Source organism: Bison bison, unplaced genomic scaffold (assembly GCF_000754665.1).
Source record: "Bison bison bison isolate TAMUID 2011002044 unplaced genomic scaffold, Bison_UMD1.0 scf7180017864182, whole genome shotgun sequence".
Lineage (NCBI taxonomy): Eukaryota > Metazoa > Chordata > Mammalia > Artiodactyla > Bovidae > Bison > Bison bison.
Genome location: NW_011494754.1, coordinates 701,763 through 713,991, shown reverse-complemented (window position 1 = coordinate 713,991; position 12,229 = coordinate 701,763). Strand labels below are relative to the sequence as shown.

Here is a 12,229-nt window from a genome sequence, read left to right as displayed (position 1 = left end):
CTGAGGTCTTTCCACCACTGGAAGACAAAGAGTTGCTCGTATTAACCCTCAGAGCCTAATATCCCTACCCAGGACTCAGCAGTACTCAATAAATGTTTATTGAATGAATTATGATGTATATTTGTCTTTTTCTAATTTATTTTTGACATTAAAAAGCCTAGGCATTAACATAATTTAGAGAAACGTTGTGGGCAGACCACGCCAACACGCATGAGTCCCATCATCTTTGTAGACAGTTTTTGCTATAACAAAGTTTTATACCATCCATAGGACATAGTTTTATAATTCCTTTAGGTTATGAATATGGATCATTATAGACAAATTTGAAAATATAGTACAAGATTTGTGTTCAAAAAAATTCATATCATCTTTAATGCTACCACCCAGGCAAGGTGTCTGCATAACATTTTGCTGTATTTTTCTTCTGGGGGGAAAAAATGTGTCTATATTTGTGAGCATTTATGTCTGTTATTTTATATGTCATTTTTACCAGTTACACTCATTGACTCTGATCACACAAATATGCACCTGGAATGCTGTGTATTTTTAAAATTGAATCTTGGACTCCAAGCATTTCTGGTATCATTAACAATTGGATTTGACTTTGAGTGTAACAGAATATTTTCAAGGTTTTTACATGTCATATGTAGGATGATGCTGCCTACCCACTGCTTAACGTAAAACCTGATCCTGTTAATGATGTGCCCTTTAACTCCTGAAAATGAATTCATTATGACAAAAGCCAGCTGTACTTCAAATCTCATCAGGTGACATAACACACAATAAAGAGGTTTTGAAGCCTAGTCTCTACTTGACATTAAGTCCACAAAAGGAGATGCAGTGAGAATGATTTGCTATCATTCCTGAGTGATGAAGTAAGGGAGAGGACTCTCAGATAACATGGGCTTTGAGGGCCCTGTATTATAAGGTGGAATTCACTCTGAGAGAAGCTACAACTGTCATTAAACATCAGGGAGAAATGCCGAGACTTGTTCTGAGCAATTGGTTGGTGGAGAGAGACGAGAGAGTGGAGACCCTAAAACAACTATGGCAAGGGCAGTTGTTCTTGTTTTTTAATTTGAAACTTGTTTATTTTAATGTAAAACTTAGCAAGTTTAATAAAGTGGCTTTTTGCTGGAAAAGATGGCATAATTCTTTGGCTTTTTTTTTTTTTTTTTTTTTACCACCTGTGGATGCTCATTTCACCTTTTAAAGCAAATCTGATGAAACTACACACACGGGCTTTAGAAGCTGGGTTTTGACTGTAGTGGTGTCCAAAGGGACCTACATTTTCACTGTAGGTCTCTTAGCATCTGTTTCTTCATCTGTAAAATGCAAACAATAAAACCTTCTAAGGTTGTTTTGAGATTTAAATGAGTTAGTCTATGTAAAATGCCTATCATGGGGCCTGGTACCTTGAAGTTTGAAAAAATAGTGATTTTTCAGCTCTCTTTCCACCTTCTGCCTTTCATTTCTGTTTCAGTAAAAATTTGTGCATTTGCTACTAGTGATGCCCTGAGGATAAAATTGGTATTGCTTCCCTGTAGCCAAAAATCTAAAGAAGACAGGGACGTGGCTTTCAAAGAACTTACAACCTGGGGTGATAAGGAATAGATGTTTAAACATCAAACTATACTATAAGGCAGAATAAAATAAATGCTAAACAGAGGTGTAAATAATGTGCTGGTGGTGGTGACCTAGGGAACTTATAGAGGAGAGGATTATGATATAGGCATTGAAGGATACATTGATTTTCATAGCTGAACACAGCAGGAAAAGATAATTCTGATTGTGAAACTGCATGATATGTTTGAGTAGTGAATTGTCTGCTTTTTGGCTTGAGCATGAGTGAGGGGCATGTTGTGTAGAGGTCAGGCTGGAATGATAGTGTGGTGGCTGATCTCTGACTCGAATAGCTTCACTCCATGGCTGAAGAACTTGTATGAAGCGTAAGACAAAAAAGCAAAAACCCAAGCGACAGAAAAACACTTGGGCTATCTCATGTGTATAATCAGTACTAAGAACTGCAAGAAAGATACCAAATGGTTGTAGGATGCTTGCTAATAAGCATTGGGGATCCCATCTGATGTGACTTATTTTAAGACTGGTACTGTCCTTGCTTGCCATATAAACTCCTCTAGCCAGAGAGCATATGATATACTTGATGAAGGATTTATGAAGGAGCAATGTAAAGAAATAAGAGTTGTTAGTATGGAATTGGGAGAAGGAATGGCAACCCACTCCAGTACTCTTGACTGGAAAATCCCATGGACGGAGGAGCCTGGTGGGCTGCAGTCCATGGGGTCGCTAAGTGACTGAGCGACTTCACTTTCACTTTTCACTTTCATGCATTGGAGAAGGAAATGGCAACCCACTCCTGCGTTTTTGCTTGGAGAATCTCAGGGACAGGGGAGCCTGGTGGGCTGCTGTCTATGGAGTCGCAGAGAGTCAGATGCGACTGAAGCAACTTAGCAGCAGCAGTATGGAATTAGACATAAGCTATCTCTTAGAGCAAGGAGGGTCTCTAAGCAAACACTGCTACCAACCTCTTTTCCTTTGGAAATAGAAATGAGAGTCCATAGAGGTAATTTATCTTCAACTTTAAGGAATTCTGTTTATATCATTCTGAAGGTCTGTCCTAAAGTATGTAATTATTGTTTAGGGGTTGCAATAGGTTTAGCTGAATGTTGTGCTTGTAAATAATAGAAATTAACAAGTGGACTTTGATGTTATGGATTAAAAATCAGACATCAATATGGCTATTGTAAGAGATGTTCATATATTTTGTTATTTCCACTTCTAGGGACTTAATACCTATAATTGCTGCTCTGGAATACAATCAGTGGTTCACTAAGCTGTCCTCTAAGGATCTAAAACTGGTAAGTAATTGAAGATGTTGCTTAGCTTTGCTGAATTTCAAAAACCTGAAAATTATAAAAAACAAAAAACAGACACATATTTGTTTTTCAACGATATTGGTGAGCTGAATACATGTTATTTCTAGGGAAATATGTTCCTATAAATGATCTGCAGAACATTTTACAAAGTTTGTAATGGGAGATGCTTCAGAAAAGTACTTCCTCATGTTTTTAGCTGCTTCAGGCAATTTTAGATGATGAACAGAAAGGCACATTTAGTGGAGCCGTCTGTATACCCTCATTCCACTGGCAAAAACTATTAAAGTTACATTTGCACAGCTGCAAATAACAGATTTTATGTTCCTATCTTGCATTCCATCTCCACAAAGCTTCCCTTCCTGAGAATTTAGGAAAACATTACCAAGGTAGAGTTGGTCTGGAGCTTTGATAGCTAACATTAATTTTCTAGATGAGGTTTTGGGCAGATTTACATGTAAGCAAAATGAAATCAAAGTGAAATCTGTTAGTTTTTATAAGACATGGGGGAGCCAAAGTTTTGGTCTGTTTTATTAGTAGAAATAAGATGCTCTGTTGGGCTGGTTTTTTTTTTTTTTTGTCCCCACAATTTCAAAGCAGCCATTTGGACAGAAGCTTATCCATGAGTTAGGTTTCTGCTGCTTCATTTGAGCATGGGAGATAATTTAGATGTTTTATTGGAGACTCTTAACATTAAGTCTCCAACTTTCAGAGGTGATAGAAACTAGGGGGTTAAGCTTTTCTGAGTGATGGGCATCTAGGTTGCTTCCATGTTCTGGCTGTTGTAAATAGTGCTGCAGTGAACATTCAGGTACATGTATCTTTTTGAATTATGGTTTTTTCAGGGTGGCATATGCCCAGTAGTGGGATTGCTGGGTCAGATGGCAGTTTTATTCCTAGTTTTTAAAGGAATCTCCATAGTGTTCTGCATAGTGACTGTATCAATTTACATTCCCACCAACAGTGCAAGAGGGCTCCCCTTTCTCCACGTCCTCTCTAGCATTTGTTGTTTGTAGATTTTTTGATAATGGCCATTGTGACTGGGGTGAGGTGATAGTTCACTGTAGTTTTGAAGGAATGGAGATGCATACGCAAAGGTTTTGTAGATATAGTGGGGGTGGGTGGAAAGAGGATGGGATGAGTTGAGAAAGTAGCTTTGACATATATATATTACCATGTGTAAAATAGATAGCTAGTGTGAAGTTGCCATATAACACAGGGAGCTCAACCTGGGGCTCTGTGATGACCTAGAGGGGTAAGTTGGGGGTGGTGGTGGTGGGAGGGAGTCTCAGGAGAGAGGGGAGATATTTATGGTTATAACTGATTCGCATTGTTGTATGGCAGAAACCAACACAACATTGTAAAGCAATTATCTTCCAATTGAAAAATTTGAAAAAAATTAAAAAAATTTCCAAGTGAAGAGATAAGATTTGGATTGAGACCTGGATCTGTTGAAAGTGGAAGGTTGAGATTTCCTGGTGGCCAGTCTGCTGAACTTGCCTGGGGTGTGAGTGGCTTAAGGCGGGCGTTATAGGTATAAACTTGGGTGGAACTCATTTGGGGATTATTAAGAGCCAATGTGGTTGACAGTAAGAATGTGGGCTTAGAAACAAATCTGGGTTTCAGATTTGGACTCTTATTACAGGGCTGTGTGACCTTGGATACATTATTTGATCTTCCAGGGCCTCTGTTTGCTATATCCCTGTTACTGGGAGCTAATTGGAACTCATGTCTTATTTATCTCCATTCAGTGCTTTATCAAAGTACGTGGCTCATAGTAGCTACTCAGTAAAAGCTGGTTTAATCAATAGATGTCAAATGACTTTTGTTGAATGAATGAATGGACACAGCAATGTAACTCATTTGCAGGTTATTGAGATGAGTCAATTTTATTTATATATATAAAATATATAAAATTATAAATTTTATAAATATATATATATAAATTATTATTACATATATAAATTATATATATATAGTGGCGGTGCTCAGTTGTGTCTGATTCTGTGACTCCACGGACTATAGCCAGCCAGGCTTCTCTGTCCATGGGATTTTCCAGGCAAGAGTCCTGGAGTGGGTTGCCATTTCCTCCTTCAGGGAAACTTCCTGGGATTGAACCTGTATTTCTTGCTTCTGCATTGGCAGGCAGATTCTTTACCTCTTTGCCACCTGGGAAGCCCAAATAATTTATATGGAAGTTCTAACACAATGTCTAACGTACTCCAGGCATTTCACAACTGTCAGCTGTCATTGCCATCCTCACAATCAGATTAGCAAAGAGGCTGAGAAGTGAACAAATCGGGGAGCATGAATTATGGAAACTGTATCAGCTAAACAGGCGGGTGTCAGATCAGTGATGATGGAAGTACGGATGGTGACCCCCAGGGAGTGAGTGAGCAGACAGCCGTGATGGGAGACCTGGAAACAGAAGCCTCTCATTTGTTGTTTGCAGGGATGGGGACCGTTTGCAGGGCTGAGCCAACAGAGATTGCAGGTGTGCGAGGGGAGCCATTCGAGGAATGAGAAGTAGATTAGCCCGGGGATTGTGGGATCAGAGAGAACAATGCTTTGCTACCAAGTTAGTTTTCCTGGCTCATTCAGACGTTCACCTAAGCCCGTGATTTTCAAAATGGGGCACAAGAGAGCTCTGAGGAAGTTGTGGACATCCCTCTTTTGGAAGTTATCTGAAATCACTGGTATCAGGCCATTCGAGCTGCTGTTCTATCGTTACTCCTCCCAGGCAGCATCTCTTTTTTAAACGCCTTAGGTGTTTAGGAAAGAAAACACGCACGTAATTATTTCAGTCTTGGCCAGACAAAGCATGTACGTGCTTGTGTGCTTTTTTGGATGCCCTGGGATGGTGGGAAGTGGAAGACAGGATTTGAGGATTATTGCCTTCTCTGCTTTTCTACTAACAGATTTAAGCACAAAAATGAAAATGTGTATATTTTTAATGCTTAGTATTTAAAAATGAGAAATACTCTTTGGGATATCTCTCTGCAAGTTTTCAAAGAGATTAGCGGTTTTTCCATGTTTGTTACCCAAAGGTAAAAAGGAATGATAATAGCCTTTGATGGCTATTGCAATATGTAATCTTGAAACATTTTCTAATACTTGGTTTATTTGAGGCACAGGAATGCATTACACCTTCTTCAGCTTTTTTAAAACACAAAGTGTAAAAAGAAGGGACGTCTCAAGTTATATGAATTCTCTGGGTTATTAAAATTGCTTCTCGCACAACAGAAGTCTCCTGTGCTTACTGTCCCACAGGAAAAATGTGACTTACATGCTTTATGCTGATCTTATGAAGTCTGTTAGCAGTCACTATTCCAAATTTAAGTAGAAGGATAGAGGGTTTTTTGTTTTTGTTTGTTTTTGAAGATATGCCAAATACACAATTAGGGCCAAGGTTCTGGACTCATAAAATCTCAGTAGAATGGGGATTTTGCTCAACTCTCTTTTTTATCATTTAGGTAAGTCAGTGAGCATCATTAGGTCTTTTAAAATCTTTTAAAAATTATGTGCTTGGACCAGATACGGTATGTGGTTCCTCTCAGTTTCAAACTTCCGTATTTGTTTTATTTTGGACTAGTTCATTTGTAATTTTATAGTAATTTCTCCAGTTTTCATGCTATACATTTGATTTTAAAATAAATATAAGCTCTTAGAGAGTTATCATATTAACTTGTTAAAAAAAAAAACTTTTCCTTAAATCTGTAAACAAAGTGCTGAACATGCAATAAGACATTTAGGGAAGACTACTGTAATGGTAACATTTTCTTGGTGTCCAAGTTTGTGTGTGTATCTCTTTAAAATATCCATCCATGTATATTCTTTGTATATAACAAATATATGCAAATAACACTTTTCATGTAGTTGGCATTTAATAAAAGGTAGCAAAATTAATGTAATCATGAATGACTTATCACACCTCTTCCCTACTGGCATGTTGAAGAAAAGTTGGACACACTTTTCCTACATTTTCTTTCATAAATTTTAATTACAGTAATAATTTCCAATGAGTAGATGAAAGCCTTGCTTCACAACTCAGCTTTGGTAAATTACTTTTCTAGATGCTCTGAGGTAGCCCTGGAAAGGTGATGATACTATGGATTATTTCTGGAAATTAGAATAATCTTCACAAAAACATGTCTGAGTAATCACCTTGTATCATAACAAAGAATAAGATCATTTCCTCTAGTTGTATATTGTAAGGCTAAGAATGGTACTAATAAGGGGTCAGCATTTTGAAAATCACCACCGTCAGCACAATATAAATTGCAGGCATTGGGTCACTTGGAATTAATTTTCCTCTCCCCTCATCAATCTGTGGGTCACATTAGAAATCCAGGAATAGTATGAAGGCAGCATTATAAACCCAGAGGAATCAAGCAGGACACGAGAATTATAAAAGCTTTAAATTCTGTGCCTCTTGGTGGTTTTCCAAGTCATTTTTCTAAAGGCTACTTGACTGGAGAATTTGTGCTACATTTTATACTTTTCCAATAATGGTTAAGCCAGGTGGATATTCATGATCTGATAAAGAACTATAGTATTTTATGTACTATTTCAAGAAAAGAAACTGCTCTATTGTATGCTATACCACACAAAATGATTTCTCTCTCTCTTTTAATAACATAAAAGATTTAAAGAGACCTTAAGTTATGATGACATTTAAAAATCACTTTTCAATGTCTGAATAATTTTAAGGTCAGGAGCTACCTTAAGTTTAGTTTTGGAATAAGGCAGGATATAAATAAATATAAAGCATTAATAGGTAAAAATTTAAAAGAAAAAATTATGCACAGTTCTACCAGGGCACAACTCTTGATTTCTCATAGTCCCCTCAAGACTTTTTGGCTGCATATATTAGCTATTTCAATTGCTGTAATCTTTATTAAACACTTCATTTTAATTATGTATTTTCATTTAACATTATATCCTAAGCATTTAAAATATTTTGAAAGACGTGAGTTTATGACTACATAATTTTTTAAAACATGAGCTTTATTAACACGAGATGATTAATTATTAAAGTCTTTCTTATTCCTTACCTTAGTTTAGAGATTACTTACTAGTAGCAACATTGTAACGCCTAACATTTATCAAGTGGTTATTCAGCCTCTCTTTTAAAGTACATTAGGTCTTTAAATGTTATCTATAAAAAGAATAATAATTAACAGCTTTTAATGAAATGCACATAGAGGGCTTAGCTCAGGGCCTGGCACATGACAAGAACTCAGTAAGTAGAGTTTCATCATCAGACTCATCACCATCATCACTACCACTCAGTCTTTGGTTTTTATTTTGGGTATCACTTTCTTGGGGATTTCTTTTGGTTTTCCCAGGATTGCATGAAATCTGTGTGCTTATAGCACTGCCAACATGCCTGTTTTCCTGTCATAATTGTGTATTTCCTTCTTGTCTGATTGCCTTCTGGGTGGTATCTTTGTGAAGTCAGGGACTTTTTCCTTTATGTTGTTTTGTTCCCTGAATCTTCATCACCAGGATGTGTAGGAGTAGTTGTCAACTCATGGGTTGTTGATTGGATGAATGATTTATTGAAAGCTTTGTAGCTGCAAGGATTTATGATGGTGAAGTGAGGTCGTATTCTGACTTACGATATGGTCAAAGAATATTTTCTGTTACAGTCCGCTGATGTCTGTGAACAGATCTTGAGGGTGGTGAGCAGGTCCAGTCGACTGGAAGAATTGGTGTTGGAAAATGCTGGACTTAGAACGTGAGTATTAATGTATGAATGTGTTGCTTTAAAACATTTTGCCCTTTCTTCTATAATTAATACATGGTTTTGAGAAAAAAGTTAATGATATCACCTGTATGGTATTTTCTCATCTTAAAAAAAAGTCCCTGTGATCCCCATCTTTATTACAAAGTTCAAGGATTTTATCTTCTTTTGTGGTGTGTCACATGGTATCTTTGAGGGTATATAAGGATAATGCTTAAGAGCATGGACCCTTGGGTCAGATGCCTCATGTCTTTGGGCAAGTTGGTTCAGTTCTCTGTAACTCAGTCTCTTCATTTTTAAGTTGGTGATAGTAGTGCTTACTTTGTAGAATTATGGTTGTAAGGATAAATGAATTAATACAAGGAAAGTGTTTAGAAAAGTTTCAAAATCTTTCATATTAGAGATGCTATGTGTTAACTTTTACTAGTACCATTACTCATAAATTGTAGGCATAGTAATGGCACATTTCATAGGATGTTACTGTTTGGCTTTGATCTGTTTCAGCCATTTCTCTCTCTTTTCAAATTCACACTTAAATAATCTTCATCTAGTGTGGTTCAGTAACAATACCCAAGCCTTACTAGGGGCATGGGACTTTGAACCTGCTGGAGTAAAGACGTCACTGCTACTAAGTGAGGAGGCTTGGCGGTTTCATAGTCATAGCACTTAACACATTATTTTAAGTTAAACACACCTAAAATAGTGCTTTTGACTATGAGGTGATTGGATGGCATCACTGACTTGTTGGACATGAGTTTGAGCAAACTGGGAGTTGGTGATGGACAATTGACATGCTGCAGTCCATGGAGTCGTAAAGAGTCGGACATGACTGAACAACTGAACTGAACTGAAAATATAGTGCTAGCAAATATAGCCTTCAAATTCAACAATTAGGGCAGTCACTTCTGCCTTCCTGAGTATTGCATGAAATTAAAACTGATATAGGGAATAGCCTATTGTGATTTTCGTGAAAAACAATTCAATTCAGGATTTAAGTCACAGAAGGGCCAAAAGTACTATTAATAGCATTCTTTAATGTGTCTTTAAAGGAGCAATTATACATTTTTCTTTGGAATGAGGTTCGGACTGATCAAGATGAACCATATTCTGGCTATGACTTTATGGATTCTCTAATGAGGAAATGTACTCGTGAACATAGATTGATTCTTAACAAATATGATATATAGATTAATTGTAAAGATTGGTTCTTAACAAATATATATAGGTTAATACTGTAAAGGCTCCTCCTTTTTTTAAATTTCACTGTAGCTATTCTAGCATTAAATTTTCTAATTGAGTCGTTTTACACATTGTGTCTTAATGTTTGTTTACTTGCAGAGATTTTGCACAAAAACTGGCCAGTGCTCTAGCACATAATCCCACTTCGGGGCTGCACATGATTAACCTTGCTGGCAACCCACTGGAGGATCGAGGTACTGTAGCATTTACATGACTGTTGATGCCAGAACTGTAAGAGGATTAGGGAGTTTTCATTTAGCCATGCCTGTGAATAGTGTGTCTTAGTTGTAATTATATTATAAATGCTCTTGTTGGCTTAAATTTTTTCCAGCCTCTGGTGAAAATACTCACGCTCCTGTATGATCTTACAGAAAAACCCAAATGAGTTTTTTGGCCGACCCAATATGATTGTATCAGCTGACGAACAGTTTTAGGAATTGATCCAAGTGGAAAGGAGGATATTATTTTTTAAACAATCGTATTGACTTTTTCTTGCTGGGTAGCAAATTACCACAAACATGGCAATTTAAGATTACATAGATTTATTATCACACAGTGTCTTTGGGTCAGTCTGGGTACAGGTTGACTGGGTTCTCTACTCAGTATCATGAGACTGAAGTCAAGTCAGCTGGGGTTTATTTGATCTGGGGTCTTCTCAGGCTCACTGGTTGTTGGCAGAATTAAATTCCTGAGGCTGTAGGACTAGGTCATCATTTTATTGCTCCTTGCCAGTCAGGGAGCACTTCCCGTGCCTGAAGACTGTGCTCACGTCCCCACCACGTGGTCCCCTCCTCTTCCAACTTTACTGTCTGCCTTGCATTCCAGGCCAGCAGAAGCACAACTCTCTGATGCTTCACTTTCTTGTAGACAGGTCACCTGTTTGAGTCAGACTCCTCCAAGACAGTCTCCTTGATTAATTCAGAATGGACTGATTAGTAACCTAATCACAATGTGCTATCCTACCATATTCCTTTTTTTCCCAGTTACTTATTTTGTAATGGGGTATAACCAATTAACAATGTTGTGATAATTTCAGGTGAACAGCAAAGGGACTTAGCCATACATATACACGTATCCATTCTCTCCCAAACTCCCATCCCATCCAGCCTGCCACATAACATTAAGCAGAATTCCCTGTGCTATATAGTCAGTCCTTGTTGCTTATCCATTTTAATTTTTAATTTTTAAAAATTTAATTGGAGGCTAATTACTTAACAATATTGTAGTGGTTTGTTATACATTATCCATTTTAAATACAGCAGTGTGTACATGTCCATCCCAAACTCCCTAATTGTCCCTTCCTTCTATCCTTCCCAGCAACCATAAATTCTTTCTCTATGTCTTAGTCTCTTTCGGTTTTGTAAGTTCACTTGTATCATTTCTTTTTAGATTTGTGATAACCCATCATGTTCTTTGGTCTACCCCACACACTTAAATTATGTAGGATGTATTTGCCAGGGATAGGAATCTTGAGGACCAGCTTACAGTTCTGCCTATCACAGATGTCTTTTAATTTTTAATGAGATTTGAGTGTGAGAATAGAGAGGAGTTGAAGGACTAGATTTCATGAGGAGGCAAAAGAAGGTTTTATTAGAAGATGTTTGCATGAGTAGAGGGAAGAGTGAGTAGCTTTAGAAAGTGAAGCCTGAGAGTTTGAATTCTCAGTAGGAGAACACTGATGGATGAGATTTAAGAAGGAGTAGCTTTATCTCTAGAGGGGATACTTTGTTTTCATTGTGTATTTATTACAGATGTTTTCCAGCATTGTTGACTAAGGGCCTTTCATCTCGGGATGTTATATATTTGATGAGGGTTAATTATTAAACTCAGCTGAAGATCCTGGTATAGACACTCAGTTCTGTATTTTTGTTCCTGTTACTGACATTGTTCTTCATTGAAGAAGATACCCATGTGGCATCCAAGGAAACATTTGAAGAGGAACTTCCTAGCACCTGAAATAGTGAATCTAAAGGAAGGTTGAGACTAAATTGGAAAACTAGATCACATGAAAGACACTCTCATAGGTGTAAAAGGCAAAGCTGAAAATACTGGAAACGTAACTCTGGAACAGGAGTTTCTCTGGGGTTTTAGTATTTTCTTTAGGAAAAACAAGTGTTCTCTCTACTAGTCAAATGCTACCAAGAGGTGACTAAAACCATGTAGATCACCTTTTATAGACAGTAGGGCTGTTTTGCTTTTGTTTTTAGGATGGAAGGAACTCAATCATGTTTGTCTCCTGACTGGACAGAATCAATGATTATTAAGTGCTGGTCGCTAGGAATGTGAAATCCAGAGTGTAGTAAGGGACACTCCTTGGTCATCAGGGAAATGCAAACTCAAACCATACTGA

General features: G+C 37.4%; 1 protein-coding gene across 3 annotated transcripts in view; it reads left to right on the top strand.

Annotated features, from left to right (window-relative positions):
* Positions 1 to 12,229, top strand: part of LRRC16A (leucine rich repeat containing 16A) — a 307,036-nt gene that overhangs the window by 166,661 nt on the left and 128,146 nt on the right. For all 3 annotated transcript variants that reach the window (XM_010843459.1, XM_010843458.1, XM_010843457.1), the window contains exons 9-11: positions 2,804 to 2,879; positions 8,546 to 8,634; positions 9,979 to 10,073. In XM_010843459.1, coding sequence (XP_010841761.1) covers positions 2,804 to 2,879; positions 8,546 to 8,634; positions 9,979 to 10,073 — 260 coding nt within the window. The remainder of the gene's footprint in view (positions 1 to 2,803; positions 2,880 to 8,545; positions 8,635 to 9,978; positions 10,074 to 12,229) is intronic.